The 17,631-nt window shown below is 40.7% G+C and overlaps 2 protein-coding genes across 4 annotated transcripts in view; both read left to right on the top strand.

Moving 5' to 3' along the window:
- The first annotated feature begins 849 nt into the window (after nt 1-849).
- LOC121584179 (cyclin-dependent kinase 2-associated protein 1) lies at nt 850-6,724 on the top strand. The gene is made up of 4 exons (XM_041900015.2): nt 850-1,011; nt 1,663-1,760; nt 2,182-2,308; nt 6,368-6,724. The coding sequence occupies exons 1-4, from the start codon at nt 945-947 to the stop codon at nt 6,433-6,435; spliced, it is 360 nt and encodes a 119-aa protein (XP_041755949.1). The 5' UTR covers nt 850-944; the 3' UTR covers nt 6,436-6,724.
- Nucleotides 6,725-14,832: 8,108 nt separating this feature from the next.
- Nucleotides 14,833-17,631, top strand: part of LOC121584873 (membrane-associated phosphatidylinositol transfer protein 2) — a 65,637-nt gene continuing 62,838 nt past the window's right edge. For 2 of the 3 annotated variants that reach the window (XM_041901064.2, XM_041901063.2), the window contains exon 1: nt 14,833-15,622. The gene's annotated coding sequence lies outside the window, so the exon portion shown is untranslated. The remainder of the gene's footprint in view (nt 15,623-17,631) is intronic. The other variant, XM_041901065.2, reaches the window with a different exon arrangement.

The following is a 17,631-nucleotide window of genomic DNA, read 5'->3' as shown; positions in this document are numbered from 1 at the left end:
ATCAGTAAGCGAGTAGGCTACATCATGTTTACATTCGGTTTTCCCAATATGGGTCAATTGACATATATTTTCATCTGATAATGATGAATGTTACCTTCAAATATGATTTGTTCTCACCTTCTGTTTCTGTTTCTATTTTAGGACTCTTGCTTTCCCAGTTACAGATCTCCCCACCACTACACAGCCTCAAGCAAAGTAGTTCAATGCTTGTTATTAATCACATTTTATAAACTGGGTGGTTCGAGCCCTGAATTAACACCATATACCAGGGATATGACAAAACATTCATTTTTACTGTTCTAAATACGTTTATAACCAGTTTATAATAGCAATAAGGCACCTTGGGGGTTTGGGGTATATGGCCAATCCCTCGTGCCTTATTGCTTAAGTATGTCATGATTATGTAGCGTAAATAACGTAAGAGTAGGACTACGCCTAGGCTATATTTTTCATTATTAAACATTATACTGTAGCAACAATATGTGTAGGATGATAATTATTTAATTGTAGTAATGTCCTTATTACATTGCATAGCAATATTTTTTGAGTTACGTTATCCTTATTACTAGCACAGACTACAGTAGCTGTTTGGTCAGTCATCTAAAGCATTCTATTTTTAATTCAGTCATCCGAGTTTGACATTAACTTCTTAAATATTTTGTCTTAAAACTATAAACTAATACACTATAACAATAGGCTTAAAGAAAAATAATTTAAGAAAACGTGTATTTTTCCAAATAATTTTGTAAAAGTTATCGTAAGAAAGTGTTTTTTGGGGTCAAAAAAGCAAGTATTTGCTATTGTGAGGATATAGTGCATTGTGGGTGTCAATATAAAGTGACGGCCATATTTGCCGGTGCTGCTCTGCTGTAAACAAAAAGTGTCTGAGGGAGACAGAGGCGCTTCATTGGATTTTAGGACGATTTTTATTTCTTTCAGTTATAATGTCTCTAGGAATGTCTTACAAGCCCAACCTCCATCAGCATGTTCTCGGAACTTCCGTGAACCAAGGTGAGGAGGACATTTCTGTTAATATTTAGTCTAGACTCTGTTTTATCGGGTGTAAAATTCGATGTTGTAATGAATACCTGGGGGAAGCCCGTGACTGTAGTTTTTGTCCAGTTATATGTATAGGGTCAGATCCTGAGAGCTGATTCATATCCGCCATTATTACTAATCATAAAACCGTTTCCCTCTCGTGCATCCGTAAAGTTTATAATTCGGTTGTTCACTCGTCTACCTAAACAGAACACGCGTACTCTATTGTCGGATTTTCACGTTGGCTTCTTAATTCTACGCGTACGGCTTCCTCCATGATTGTTTCCCCAAGGCTAATGATTGATCTGGATGTGGACAGTTCTTTGACCCTTTGATGACACCCAGTGTTCGCTGAGCCTCATTGCACCCCCCCCCCCCTATACAGCATACTATAGGCTGCATTAGTCTCCTTGAATGTCAAGATAAAATGGACAAAAGTAATGCAACATACTCATTGAAACAACACCTTAAATACATATTTCATAAAACTAGGCTAACGTTTCAGCCACTTATACCTGGTCAATTTCAAATGATTAATTCCAAATCAATTTCATAATGCATGCATGCATTGCATGTGGCATATAGTAAACTGTATATCTTTTTCTTTTTTCACTCCTTCAACAGTTGCTGTTGTTCACTCTACATCAACAAGCATATCAACACTGCAATCTTACAGGCCATTAGTGAATGACTATGGACCACCATCTTTCGGCTTTTCACAGGTATAGACTGAAATTGTAAAACATGTTTTGGATGATGACAATGCATTATCTAATGTGATAGCTAGATTATACCACACATTTTAAATGTTGCCATTGTCGTGTGTGAAAATCCCAGGAGGCCGGCCGTTTCTGAGATACTGGAACCGGTGTACCTGGCACCGACGATCAAACTACACTCAAAGTCTCTTAGGTCACTCGTTTTGCCCATTCGAACGTTCAATCGAACAGTAACTGGATGCCTGTCTGCCTGCTTTATATAGCAAGCCATGAACACGTGACTCACTGTCTGTAGGAGCGAACCATTTTTGTGAACGGGGTGTACCTAATAAACTGGCCACTTAGTGTATATTAGTGACTATCGTAACTGACATAAGTCACACTGTTTCATTTGCAAACCATTCTTTATTTCATTGTATCACAGAGTTCAAGTGGAAGTCAAGTGCCTCAGAGTAAATATGCAGAACTGCTAGCCATTATTGAAGAGCTTGGGAAGGAGATTAGACCAACTTATGCTGGGAGCAAAAGTGCCATGGAGAGACTAAAGCGAGGTATGTGCTTGCCTTGCTTATTCATGCACTGTAATGCTAGCACCTTACAGTCCATTCACAAACCTATCTGCCGTGCGGTGGAAATGCCCCGACGCTCTGTCAAAACGTTAATCTTCGCTTGCAATATGGTTCAATCTTTGCTTGCAATACGTTTTTTGACATTTGAAAACTCAACTTAATTATCATCCAAAAATAACTTAAAGTTGGAATCCGTAGCGGTGAAACTGCAATGTCCGTTTGCAATATTACAACAACAAAGACGTTACTTCAAACAACAAACATTGTTTTATTCCCTCTGATATCATTGCACATCATTGCACGCATGGTAGAACAGTAGAGTATGTACTATGATATATATTTGTTTCACAATGCAGAATGCTCCTCTGCCCCGTTTAAAAAACAAAACAAATGCGCCTGGGGGCGACCAGTGGCGCTGTTTCAACAAATGCAGATCTCAGCTTTAAACGCCACACCAGTAGAAATCAACTTTTTTTAGCTGAAAGACGATGGCCAGAGCTTATGATTTGCACAACTATTTAAGTCAATAAGTCATTGTTTTAGTCAAAGTATGATATATTTTGTCTTGAAGTAGGACCGGGACGGTATCAGTATTGCAATACTCTTTAGTGTCGTGGCAAGGAAACAAAACACGAAGCGGATTAAACTTCTTTAGGAAAAATGTTGGAAACAAACATCATTATGTTGTCATCCAGAGTCACATTTATTTATTTTCCAAGATATAGCACACAATATATTACATACAGCAGGTTTTTAAAAGATCAAATAGTTTGGTCTGCTTCATGTTTTAATTTTTGCCATAGAAAAAATATTGCAATACTGGTATCATCACAGCCCTAGTTTGAAGTGACAAATCCGAACTGCCCACTTTGTGCAAATCTGTGTGACTGCGGTGTCTTTTCCTATGATATGACATACAAATTATTTAGACTGAGATGAGCCAAACAGTGTCCACTTGGCCGCCTGAGCCATCGAGCAAATTAAAATAGGGAAGAATTATAAAAATGCATTGGATAATTTGTCAATTTTCACTCAATTTTTAGCTAGTCTGTATAGAAAAAATAAAAAGTATTCAATCCCCTTGACTTTTCCCACATTTTGTTACGTTACAGCCTTATTCAAAAATGTATTACATAGTTTTTTCCCCTCATCAATCTACACACAATACCTCATAATGTCAAAGCAAAAGCAGGTTTTTAGAAATTCTTCCTAATTTATTAAAAATAAAAAACTGAAAATTATACATTTACATAAGTATTCAGACCCTTTACTCAGTACTTTGTTGAATCACCGTTGGCAGCGATTACAGCATCAAGACTTCTTGGGTATGACTCTACAAGCTTGGCACACCTGTATTTGGGGAGTTTCTCCCATTCTTCTCTGCAGATCCTCTCAAGCTCTGTCAGGTTGGAGGGGGAGCGTTGCTGCACAGCTATTTTCAGGTCTCTCCAGAAATGTTCAATCCGGTTCAAGTCTGGGCTCTGGCTGGGCTTTCAAGGACATTCAGAGACTTGTCCCGAAGTCACTACTGCGTTGTCTTGGCTGTGTGCTTAGGGTCGTTGTCCTGTTGGAAGGTGAACCTTCGCCACAGTCTGAGGTCCTGTGCGCTCTGGTGCAGGTTTTCATCAAGGATCTCTCTGTACTTTGCTGCGTTCATCTTAGCCTCGATCCTGACTAGTCTCACAGTCCCTGCCGCTGAAAAACATCCCCACATCATGATGCTGCCACCACCATGCTTCACCGTAGGGATGGTGCCAGGTTTCCTCCATATGTGACGCTTGGCATTCAGGACAAAGAGTTCAATCTGGGTTTCATCAGACCAGAGAATCTTGTTTCTCATGGTCTGAGAGTCTTTAGGTGCCTTTTTGGCAAACTCTAAGCAGGCTGTCATGTGCCTTTTACTGAGGAGTGGCTTCCGTCTGGCCACTCTACCATAAAGCTTGATTGGTGGAGTGCCAGTATGAAAAAATAAATAAAATAAAAGAAATTAATGTATGCACTCACTAACTGTAAGTCGCTCTGGATAAGAGCGTCTGCTAAATGACTAAAATGTAAAGGTTGTCCTTCTAGAAGGTTTTCCCATCTCCACAGAGGAACTCTGTCAGAGTGACCATCGGGTTCTTGGTCACCTCCCTGGCCAAGGCCCTTCTCCACCGATTGCTCAGTTTGGCCGGGCGGCCAGCTCTAGGAAGAGTCTTGGTGGTTCCAAACTTCTTCGATTTAAGAATGATGGCCACTGTGTTCTTGTGGACCTTCAATGCAGCATCAATTTTTTGGTACCCTTCCCTAGATCTGTGCCTTGACACAATCCTGACTCTGAGCTCTACGGACAATTCCTTCGACCTCATGGCTTGGTTTTTGCTCTGACATGCACTGTCAACTGTGGGACCTTGTATAGACAGGATGCACCTGAGCTCAATTTCGAGTCTCATAGCAAAGGGTCTGAATACTTATGTACATTTCTGTTTTTTATTTTTAATAAATTTGCTTCAATTTCTAAACCTGTTTTCGCTTTGTCATTATGGGTTATTGTGTGTAGATTGCTGAGGAAAATGTTTTATTTAATACATTTTAGTATAAGGCTGTAACGTAACAAAAGTGGAAAAGGTCAAGGGGTCTGAATACTTTCCGAAGGCACTGTGTGTATATATGCAGTGAGGGAAAAAATTATTTGATCCCCTGCTGATTTTGTACGTTTGCCCACTGACAAAGAAATGATCAGTCTATTATTTTAATGGTAGGTTTATTTGAACAGTGAGAGACAGAATAAAAACAACAAAATCCAGAAAAACGCATGTCAAAAATGTTATAAATTGATTTGCATTTTAACGAGGGAAATAAGTATTTGACCCCCTTTCAATCAGAAAGATTTCTGGCTCCCAGGTGTCTTTTATACAGGTAACGAGCTGAGATTAGGAGCACACTCTTAAAGGGAGTGCTCCTAATCTCAGCGTGTTACCTGTATAAAAGACACCTGTCCACAGAAGCAATCAATCAATCAGATTCCAAACTCTCCACCATGGCCAAGACCAAAGAGCTCTCCAAGGATGTCAGGGACAAGATTGTAGACCTACACAAGGCTGGAATGGGCTACAAGACCATCGCCAAGGAGCTTGGTGAGAAGGTGACAACAGTTGGTGCGATTATTCGCAAATGGAAGAAACACAAAAGAACTGTCAATCTCCCTCGGCCTGGGGCTCCATGCATGATCATGAGCAAAGTCATTGAGGCCTATCATTTCACTTCCCCTTTGAGAACCATGAGCACGGGCTCTCTTGGCTTTGCTGTACCTCAGCTGAAGCCTGCCAGCAGCCTACCTACCAAAGTTTGCACCATTACAATGTAGAAAAATGCATATCAGCTATCTTTCAATTGTTATCCAAATTACCGGAGCTTCATCTTCTAACTATTTATATGGCGGATTCGCAGCCGCAATTTATGGAAGATGCCAAAACTTTGGAGATAACAATAGATGGTGAAGTCAAAGATAGGCCAGTGGTTTCCATCTGTGGAGAAGTTTTGCCCAAATCAATGCTAATGACAAATCCAGCTCCTTAAAGGTAACCGGTAAAGGTACACTTAGTGTTAGCTCTTTTACCACAGATTCCCACTGAGTTTTTTGGTGTAACACAACTTCAATACTTTTTTTGGTCCCTCCTGAGTTTTCATTAGCTTATGAAGTGTCGCACAAAATGTGCAACATAAAAATGCAACACAAAACACCTGTGGGAATATTTTTTTTTTCTCTCTGTGAAAGTTCCAAAGGTTTCCATAACCATATCGCAAGCAGGGATTATTAACATTTCTAAACGTTAAAACAGAGTGTCAGGAATGTAATACATATTGGCCCAGCTGTGGTCCATATGTTCGACTGAGAACCCTAGGGAGAGCTGTATGCCCCCTTGGGTTCTCGAGAGCTAACGCTTACCTTGTGGAACCTTACTATGCACCGTTGGGTTCAGTAAAGTTATAATTTGACATTTCATGGACTCAAGCAGTTAATTGTGTGTTTTTACCTTTTCTATTGTTTTTCATTTGAAGGTATCATTCATGCCAGGGGGCTTGTACGTGAATGCTTGGCAGAAACAGAGAGAAATGCAAGGTCCTAACAGGCAAAGTACAGGCAAAGTTATTGGATTGAATTGGACCAACTCTCCAGACTGAAGATCTACAAGACTCAAAAGACGAAGCTTTTAGTCAATACTTTTATTGGACCAATAAAAACTAAAAGTTCATTGTTTTTTAAAACTGCGATGGCACGTTCGGCTTTGACAAAAAAAGTGCCCTATGAGCTGTACTTGACAGGAATTTCCTGGTTTTATTTGTGTTCCCTTTGGAAATGCCTAATTTCAATATTACTTGAATGAATAAAAAATAATGAAAACAAACAAAAATGCATGTTATGTAGCAATGCCCCTATCATTTAATGAAACTTGCATGGCTTTTATAGTGTAAGAGTGTATAAAGGGCATTTTGACAATGGATGAGTTCTACCAGCTCTACCAGCTCAGAGCACGGCGCTTGTAACGCCAAGGTAGTGGGTTCGATCCCCGGGACCACCCATACACAAAAAAATGTATGCACGCATGACTGTAAGTCGCTTTGGATAAAAGCGTCTGCTAAATGGCATATTATTATTATTATATATTATAATATACTTAGTAGCTACTATAGCTACTAACAATATTACTATAGTAAATATTAAATATACTATAATAGTTACAGTATCTTTTTGCTATATTAACTATAGCATATTTTAAACATATTTAAGCATGAGTGACAGCAAAAGGGATAGGTGCTTTTAGCAACGAGGGTGTATTTACATACACTAGCGTTGCTTTCAATTGTATTGGGTTGCACAAAAACAGTCCGTGGGAAGCCAGAAGTTATCCATTTCAACTTACTGTGCCGGTGGGCAGGACTGTTGGTAATTATGGCAGGGGTATTTTGAGACAAAATATGTAATGGATCTTATTATTAAATAGACTTTCCAAACGTGGGTCTGTTGTAGACCCACTTCTTCTCTGCTTACCTCATTTCAAAATAAAAGTCCTGCACGTGCGCCATATGTGGACAAAAAATGAATAACTTGTGGGGGACTTTTTTTTAACATGAGGTAAGCAGAGAGGAAGTGGGTCTACAACAGACCCACGTTTGGAAAGTCTGTTTAATAATACGATTCTTTAGATATTTTGTTTAAAATTCCCCTCGCCATAATGACCAATAGTCCTGCCCACCGGCACAGTAAGTCTGGCTTCCCACGGACTGTTTTTGTGCAACCCAATACAATTGAAAGCAACACTAGTGTATGTACAAAAGGGATAGTGCCAAACACACTGTTAAACACACCACATTATGGATGAACTATTCTACTAAAGTCATTGTTTGCATCTTTGTATTTATTGGCCAGTGTAATACAACTTATTTCCATTAAAATGATTGAAAATACTGACATCATTCCTCTCTTAGACAGATTGATAAGAATATAATTGATTTCAATAGGTGCTCTTTATTTACAATACAGATCACGATGAGGTAGGACACATTTGTTGGATCAGTCTGAATTGTATGTTCATGCATCCTTTTCATCCCTTGGTTTGGAATCTGCCAACAGTGCCTCTTTGAACAGTTTCTTCTCCAAATTCTCTTTTGCCCTTTTCCTCTTGTCTTGTTTCCTTTGTATTGACTCCTTCTTATTCTTCATAATGTCGCGCTCTTCTCCCTTGTAGGTGACCTCACGATTCTCCCTCATTGTCTCCCGAGCTCTTTTCAGGTTTGTGTCCACAGATCTGGTTTGATGGCACTAAAATAGGAGAGAGGTATGAGAAATAGAAAATTGACAGATTATAGTACCTCCTAAATGGGAAACTTAACCCTTATGGGGGACATAAAATAACCCCATACATCAGATGCCCATGGCTCAGGAAGGATACTGCTAAGTTTCTCCTTGTTTTCCATGTGTAATATTGTAAGATTGGTTGTGTTATAGTCATCATGAACTAATACTGTATTTGCGGTAAACTTTGGAAGTATTGGAATTAGGCCAAAACAGTAGGCCTATATCTAAGCAGACCACCATAGTCCCTTTGCCCAAGAACACTAAGGTAACCTGCCTAAATGACTACCAACCCGTAGCACTCACGTCTGTAGCCACGAAGGGCTTTGAAAGGCTGGTCATGGCTCACATCAACACCATTATCCCAGAAACCCTAGACCCACTCCAATGTGCATACCACCCCAACAGATCCACAGATGATGCCATCTCTTTCGCACTCCACACTGCCCTTTCCCACCTGGACAAAAGGAACACCTACATGAGAATGCTATTCATTGACTATAGCTCAGCGTTCAACACCGTGGTAAGGGTAGGTGACAACACATCTGCCACGCTGATCCTCAACACAGGGGCCCCTCAGGGGTGCGTGCTCAGTCCCCTCCTGTGCTCCCTGTTCACCCATGACTGCATGGCCAAGCACAACTCCAACACCATCATTAAGTTTGCTGACGACACAACAGTGGTAGGCCTGATCACCGACAACGATGAGACAGCCTATAGGGAGGAGGTCAGAGACCTGGCTGTGTGGTGCCAGGAAAACAACCTCTCCCTCAACGTGATCAAGACAAAGGAGATGATTGTGGACTACAGGAAAAGGAGGACCGAGCACGCCCCCATTCTCATCGACGGGGCTGTAGTGGAGCAGGTTGAGAGCTTCAAGTTCCTTGGTGTCCACATCACCAACAAACTATCATGGTCCAAACACACCAAGACAGTCTTGAAGACGGCACGACAAAGCCTATTCCCCCTCAGGAGACTGAAAAGATTTGGCATGGGTCCTCAGATCCTCAAAAATGTATACAGCTGCACCATTGAGAGCATCCTGACTGGTTGCATCACCGTCTGGTATGGCAACTGCTCGGTCTCCGACCGCAAGGCACTACAGAGGGTAGTACGTACGGCCCAGTACATAACTGTGGCCAAGCTTCCTGCCGTCAGGACCTCTATACCAGGCGGTCTCAGAGGAAGGCCCTAGAAATTGCCAAAGACTCTAGCCACCCTAGTCATAGACTGTTCTCTCTGCTACCGCAAGGCAAGTGGTACCGGAGCGCCAAGTCTAGGTCCAAAAGGCTTCTTAACAGCTTCTACCCCCAAGTGATAAGACTCCTGAACAGCTAATCAAGTGGCTACCCGAACTATTTGCATTGTCCCCCCCACCCCCTCTTTTTATGCTGCTGCTACTCTCTGTTTATCTATGCATAGTCACTTTACCTCTACCTACACTACCAGTCAAAAGTTTGGACACACCTACTCATTCAAGGGTTTTTCTTTATTTTTACTATTTTCTACATTGTAGAATAATAGTCAAGACATCAAAACTAGGAAATAACACATATGGAATCATGTAGTAACCAAAAAGGTGTTAAACAAATCAAAATATGTTTTATATTTGAGATTCTTCAAATAACCACCCTTTGCCTTGATGACGGCTTTGCACACTCTTGGCATTCTCTCAACCAGCTGGTAATTTGTTGGTTGTATGGCTACTTCGGGAATATGAACTCATCATGGCCAGAAAAGGTGCAATGATTATATGTATTATGTTTACAAATGAAATATTGTCTAGGCTACTCGAGATTTGACATTACAGTATTCGTAGCCTACAAACGTCAATGGAAAAAGTGAGTGTTCTACCGTTAAACTGCGCTTCAGATCGGATCGCATAGAGCAAAATACCCGTATCTATTTACTATTATACAATGGGTGGGTCTGGACTATATCTTGTGGAAGGATGAAATAGAATGAATAAATTCATCAAAATAACGTTTTTAATGAATATATGTCAGTCATTATTTGAATATGTTGGTAACCCTTTGTATAAAAGTGATAATGCCCTCAAAGCTGGTGTTTGGAGGAACGGTTTGGCCAATATATCCTCCAAACATCGGCTTCTCGGCCATTATCATTTAATTATACAACGGGTGGGTCTAATTCTGAATGCTGATTGGTTAAAACCGCATTTTAGCAAGTGTCTATTCCACAAATGATCACTGGCTAAATCTATGACATTAAAATGCCTATTTACTCTGTTCCATCTGACTGGGCAATCAACTGTCTCATCAGTCCAGCCAGGCAATTTATAAACTTGATCTCCACTATAAAAAGCATCTAGACATCTCGACTGGCTGAGAAACGCTGCCTGTCTGTCTCTTCCCGACACATTCATTACTATGTGACAGCTGGAGATCGAATTTGAATATTGAAACAATGTTGCAAATGTCAGAGAGACAGACAGCAAAGTTTATACAAATCTCAGCTGTTGAAAACTAAATGTTAGTCTAAAAGAAATGTCAGATAATGTCTAGATGCTTTTTATAGCGGAGATCAAGTTTATCAATTGCCTGGCTGGGTTGATGAGACAGTTGATTGCGCAGTCAGATGGAACAGAGTAAATAGGCATTTTACCTTCATAGATTTAGCCGGTGGTAATTTGTGGAATAGACACTGTCTGGAATGCGGTTTTAACCAATCATCATTCAGGATTAGACCCACCCGTTGTTGTATAAAGCTGATTAAACTCGTTGCGTTCTAAACTGAAGATCATGATTAGTTGATTATTAGAGGCAGGTGTGTTAGCTGGGGCTGGGGTAAAAGTGTGACACCAATCAGGCCCCCGAGGACTGGATTGCCAATCCCTGTGTTAGACAATGCCACTTGGGATGTGCCTGAGCACCACACAGTTGCTGGTTTTGTTGGTCGCCTGACCACCAGGTCCAGACCCTCTCACAAACTGCTCGTCTTTATTGAGGACAGGGAGGTCAATGTAATATATCTTACCGGTGGACTGAACGTGTGCCAAGCCAACGGGTGGCACAGTGAAAGGTGGTCGCCATGTTATCCTCCCTGTCACTCTTGAGGACATTTAATGGGAATTTCCCACCCAAATTACGTGACAGCGCTCGGTTTGTATTTACACTCAGTTTACAGTGTTTCAATAACGCAGCGGACACATGTAGGTGAAAATAAAAAGTATACATTTGTATTTATGCTTGCAAAAATCATTTCCTGATCACGATACTTCATCTTCGGTGGGGTTTATCGGCGGTTGGCATCCAACGTTATGGTGCATTACCGCCACCTACTGTACTGGAGTGTGGGCCAGAGACAGGGAGAAACTAAATCCTACCTGCCAGCCCGTTGCTCTTAAAAAAGATAACATATTTGACACTATATCTAATGACGTTCTACTCAATATACTCTTTAAACTAATTTCCTGTATCCCCTTCTCCCTCATACTAGATCTCATCCTCTCTCTTTCTCTCTGATACTGCCCACACTGTAGCAATACATGCTCCACCGTCTCTGTTTCCTGGCAATAATCACTACATGCTCCACCGTCTCTGTTTCCTGGCAATAATCACACTTTCCTGTTGGATGCTTTCCTATCACGTTTAAAGTCTTATTCAACTGGCTGTGTCCCACCCTTAATCTTGTAAAAAATATCCTCCTCTGTTCTGTCCCTTCCTGCCGTCATCCCCTCCCCGACTTTCCTCTGTAGTAGAAATAATTGCCTGGCCTTAGTATCTCTATTCCACTGCTCCTGCCATCTCTGCATCACCACTGTCCATATCAGGCTTTCCCCTCTGCCTTGCTCATTGAAACATACAACATCAACATCCCCACTACTAAGGGCTTGTTTAGCCAGTACATCAACTGCCTCGTTCCCCTCCACCCCCACATGGGCTGGGACACAAGTAAATCTTATCTGTATACCCATCTGTCTAATCTTGCCATGGGTTTGTAGCACCTCATAAAGCAGGTCTTGTCTGCTACGTGAGCTAAAGGACTGGAGACTCATTAACACTGCACATGAATCATTGCAAATAACTACTCTGTCTGGCTTGACTTCCTCCACCCACTGCAAGGCCAACAGTATGGCCATCAGCTCTGCCGTATATACAGCCAGATTATTTGTAATACGTTTCTGATTACTATACAGCCTAAATCAATCAAGTTTACCGTCTACTTTTTCTTCCTCTTGGATTGGTGGCTATGAACCAACAGTTGCGCACTATCGCCACCACCTGGAGTGGAGTATAAGACGGACCAACACCTCAGTCAAAGATTTGTATAACTAACCCAAGATAGACCAGAGCCTGTCGTTTCCAATGGGAGCAAATTAATCATAATGGGCCGAAACAAGCAAGGAGGTTGGCAGAACCAATCACGAGCTTTGGATAAAAGCGTCTGCTAAATGGCATTATTATTTTATTATTATTACTAGTGGGATCCTATTGGCGCGTGCTAGCATTTATTTGCATATTTCCGTTATGGAACAGCTACTCTGTGAAGTGCACGTGTGCAATAACTTAATTCGCCCTTGCACTCCTTCTAAACAATTGTGAAACTTTGGCAAAGGGTAAAGTCTACATCTGTTTGGGGAAACAGTAAGACATCACCCTCCATATGCTAGAATTTGTTGACCTATTCACAATCAAACTTTGGTCTGTGAGGGAAGTAGATTTATCTAGTGTTTTTGTGAATGTGTGACGAAAGTATAGATAATAGTAATAGGCATTATCTCTCATATAATGGACAGCAGAGCAGCCTGGGCCTGATGAAGACTACCATGCACATTCCAGATGTTGACCAAGCACCCTTCACCCTCCCTTGCTCCCAGCCCAACAATCTTCTGTTGATCCATTAGTGGTAGGATCTGGGATGACAGTGTGGGATTATGTGTGATATTTCACATTTTTAAAACCAATGCAATTTGGTTGATAATGGAGTACTATTCCCTTAGACACCACAAACAGATTGGATCAGGTGACTCTCAGTTTTGTTTAGGAGGAGCTTGATTCTCCTATCTGTTGCATCCATATTATGTCACACAAGTGAGAAGGTTTCTGTGGGTTTGGCTCATAGACCATATATATAAAGGTCTGGCTATAAACAATGCAACAACATCTGTCTGCAAGGCCCCATGTTGCCTTAAAGCAGTGATCACCAACCGGTCGATCTCCAAGGCGTTCCAGTCACCGAACATTTCTGTAAAAAAGCCAATGATAAAGCCTTGCGTTCCTATTTTTTTTATTCGTTTCGCGCTTTGTCGGTAGATTCAGCAGCCCTAGCGCCGGGAAGGCAAAGTGTTCCCATTTTGAACCATTTCATGTGTCTGAAGCTAGATCTCAGCCTACCCGGCAGGCCCAGAAAGCAAATCAAGTGCATTTATAGTTTACCGATGGCCAATCAGATAGCTCAGATCGCCGTGACTGCAGTTTCCTTGAGCCATAGACTGTAAAAAGCCTCGATTGCACAGCGAAGCTGATACTGTGAGATTTCAAAACTCTGACTAGAGAGCGACTCAATGAATACAGCAAAGAGCTGCTGTTTTTATGTGTAAATTAATGTTTAAATTGTTAGTCAGCAGCACTGTCAACACTTTGTTCAACACCTTGTATAAGCCACAAAATGCACGTTCGCCCTACCTCCACACGCTACAACCAGCACTGCAGCGCCAGTGAATGAGTATAGCAAAGTGTTCCGATAAACTTGCTTTGTTATTATTAGCATATAAAGCGAACGCGCCAAAGGTTCCGTGGTCTAATCTCATCATGGACAACTTTTGCATTTTAGCTAATTAGCAATTTTGCAACTAATTTACTTAGCATGTTAGCTAACCCTTCCCCTTCCCCTCACCCTTTAACCTAACTCCTAACCCAGCCTGATCTCATAGACTAGACGTAACATAGTACACGTAAATCCGAGAAACTAATTAATCTGCTATGTTACGTTTGGTATGGTTATGTGCATATAATGTGAACTTCTAGCAACCATTTTAGCTAACTTCTAGCAACCCAAAGGTTGCGTGTTCAAATCTCATCATGGGCAACTTTAGAATTGTAGCTAATTAGCTACTTTGCAACTACTTAGTATGTTAGCTAACCCTTCCCCTAACCCTAACCTTAACCATTTTAGCTAACCCGTCCCCTAACCCTTTAACCTAACTCCTGAACTTAACCCTAACCTTAACCCTAACCCCTAGCCTAGCTAACGTTAGCCAGCTAGCTAACGTTAGCCACTTAGCCGCCTAGCTAGAATTCTTAACATGTAGTATATTTAGCAAATTCGTAACATATTGTACGTTTTGCAAATTCAAAACATATAATACGAATTGTAATTTGTAACATATCATACGAAATGGGTGATGGACATCCACAAATTAATAAATACCATACGAAATTTAACATCTCATACGAAATGGTGTCTCTCAGATTTACGTGCGGAATAATACGAAATGCTCTGAGACCAGGTTGCCTAACCCTAACCTTAACCCCTAACCCTTTCCATTATAATAGCCTAGCTAATGTTAACGTTAGCCACCTAGAAACAAGAAATTTAAATTCGTAACATATAATTTGTATTGCAAATTCGTAACATATAATTTGAAATATATGATGGACATCCACAAATTAATACATACCATATGAAACGTAAGATATCATGCAAATGGGGGAGACAGATTTACATTTACTATGTTATGAGTCCATGTTCATTGTATAGCTATAACATTACCACTGTCATATGCACAAGCTGAATTTTTCCTTGACGTCACTTTATCCTTTCATAAGAATGCATCATATTGCTCTGTTTGCGGAAATGGGTTCTGCACGATCATTTGGCCAACAGGAGGCGCATTCCATTTGACCTGAGTGCGAGAGGGAACCAAGTTCATAGCTGTGGTTCACTAATAGCGAACAAGACTTGACCGCTCTCCGAAGCTCAGGATGGCGAGTGTAATCACCATATTTTCGCTATACTCTTGATTCAGGAGGATATACGGACTTCGCTTTTACCAGTGTTTGAATCCGCTGCACTTTCTGAGCGTCTCTTTCGCTTGAGGGGGAACTGAAGTGAAGGCAGAAGGCAACTCGTGTGTCAATTACTACTGGATACAGGGAAGTCAAGGACGTTCAGTACATGGCTTTTCCGTCGGTTAACTACCATAAAGCTTAGGGCCACCGTAGTTATTTGGGCAAGGAAATTTGAGGACTCGGATGCAGCTCGAGACAGATGATGAGCTGTCCCTAATTCCTGTTGTACATGAAGTCGTTAAACTATCAAACGGCCTCAAGACGAAGGAAAGGAAACTGTCTCAATTAATTGTGGGCTACATTGTAACATTTCAAGCTGGTATTAAATGCCACCTTGTATTCTACTTCTATGTCTGCTGAGTATAGGAATCAGCACGCGCTCTTGAAAAAAAACCGAGGGAACGGGCCAATGAACTTTGATTTTGGGTGAGTGATATAGTATTCTATTTCAGCGTACTGGTGTTTATCATTTTTATGCAGGGTATGTGACGAGCATGGGAAGCCATTAATTTGTGAATACCATGCCGCGATGTTGCTAGGTAACTGCCTTGGTGTAAAGAAGGTGGGTTTACTTTGGATCACAGTGAAAATCTCGGAACAATTTCAGTCCTTTCCCCCCACAGAGAACAGCAATTCAATATCCAATTGCATATGAAATGTTCACCATGTTTTCATCATAACTCACGCTCAGATGTAAGTGTATGTCTAGTAGTAGTAGGTGAATGATGCGATGCCATAACGGGGGAATGAGGGTTCGATTCCGGAGAGGAGCCTGAGAAACGGCTACCACATCCAAGAAAGGCAGTCAACAAGTCACCATCAACAATCTCTTCATCAGCACACTAAATAGATCAATTAATGCAGGAGAGAACTAATTAACAACTCTGGATTTGTTGAATGCTGTTGAAAAGAGACGCATTATAACACTTCAAACTATTCCTGAAAATGTAAATGTAAATGTATTCCCTCTGTCTGGTAATTGGTTTGGGGAACAGTATCATTGTTGCCTCAGCCTGTCACTTGTAGTGGTGCTTGTTATCATCTGAAGATTGTGTAACATGTTGCACATGCGAGTTGTTAATAAAATTGGAACACTACCTTTAATGTCTTGAGAATCTGCAGCTTGGATTCAGTACTAATTCATCATGCATACCTTAGCCCAACCCATGCTTATCTCTAGAACAGGGATGGGCAACTGTGGGCCACAAAATAATTGAACTCATCCTGAGGGGCCGCTGTGGGTCTGTATACCCACACATGCAGTCAGAGCCGGCCCTAGCCTTTTTGGGGGCCCTAAGTGAATTTGCTGCAATTCTACCCATTTTGCCATGGGGCGTAAATACATTTTTTAATATGATATCTGAGTGAGAGTGACTACATGTTTAGATTAGTCAATCCAGCAAAATTACCAATCTAAAATGTTTTAGTTGACATGGGCAAATTGAGTGACTGTCAGTGACTGACATAACGAGAGAAACTGCTGATGCACAACCACATTTTGAAATTGCACCTGGTGTATTCTACTATATATATATATTTTTCTTTATTTTTTAAAATACTATTTTATTTTATAAACAATACAAAACATGCAAATGACAACATCACATCATTATCACTGGAAAAGATTGACAGTTGAGTTTTGATATCATTTAAAAGCTTCTTTTTTTTGACAAGAATTGTCGTTTTTTTAACCTTTAACATCAATTATCTTAACGCTTAAACACCTATTTTTTATTTTTTGCATATGTTGTAGTTTAGACCCTAATTTCCATAATCTGAGGTGTTTGTTGTGCCTGCCATAGGTTGAGACACAGCATGCTATAGAATACAGGGTGGGTGTCATTTCAAGCAGAGAAATATAATTCATACTGCAATTTTGCACAGATCAGTTATCCATGCTGGGCTTGTGGGAACTAGTTTTGTATCGTGATTTAAAGTCGTAAGGTCATTGATTTATTTATACAGTTGAAGTTTACATACACTTAGGTTGGAGTCATTAAAACTCGTTTTTCAACCACTCCACAAATTTCTTGTTAACAAACTATAGTTTTGGCAAGTCTGTTAGGACATTTACTTTGTGCATGACACAAGTAATTTTTCCAACAATTGTTTACAGACAGATTATTTAATTTATAAATCACTGTATCACAATTCCATTTAGTGACGGTAATTAGGCTTCTCCAAGCTTTGATGTTTCTGCTGGTCATTAGTAGCCTACCAAACTTGTTAACTGCCTGGTACTCAGCACTCTATTGTCCCTCTAATCACTCTGACATCAATGCAAATGTAATCGAAAATCTAATCAAACACTTAATGAGAGCCCATGAGCTCATGTTGCGCAACATTTCTATAGGCTAAGAAATTGCGCGAGAAAACAGTGATGGCCTCTATATTAAAAAGAGGAGGATCAGCTTTCTATTGGCTAGGCCTACTTT

The sequence above is a fragment of the Coregonus clupeaformis genome, chromosome 16, assembly GCF_020615455.1.
Source record: "Coregonus clupeaformis isolate EN_2021a chromosome 16, ASM2061545v1, whole genome shotgun sequence".
Lineage (NCBI taxonomy): Eukaryota > Metazoa > Chordata > Actinopteri > Salmoniformes > Salmonidae > Coregonus > Coregonus clupeaformis.
This window is presented reverse-complemented; position numbering and strand designations above follow the sequence as displayed.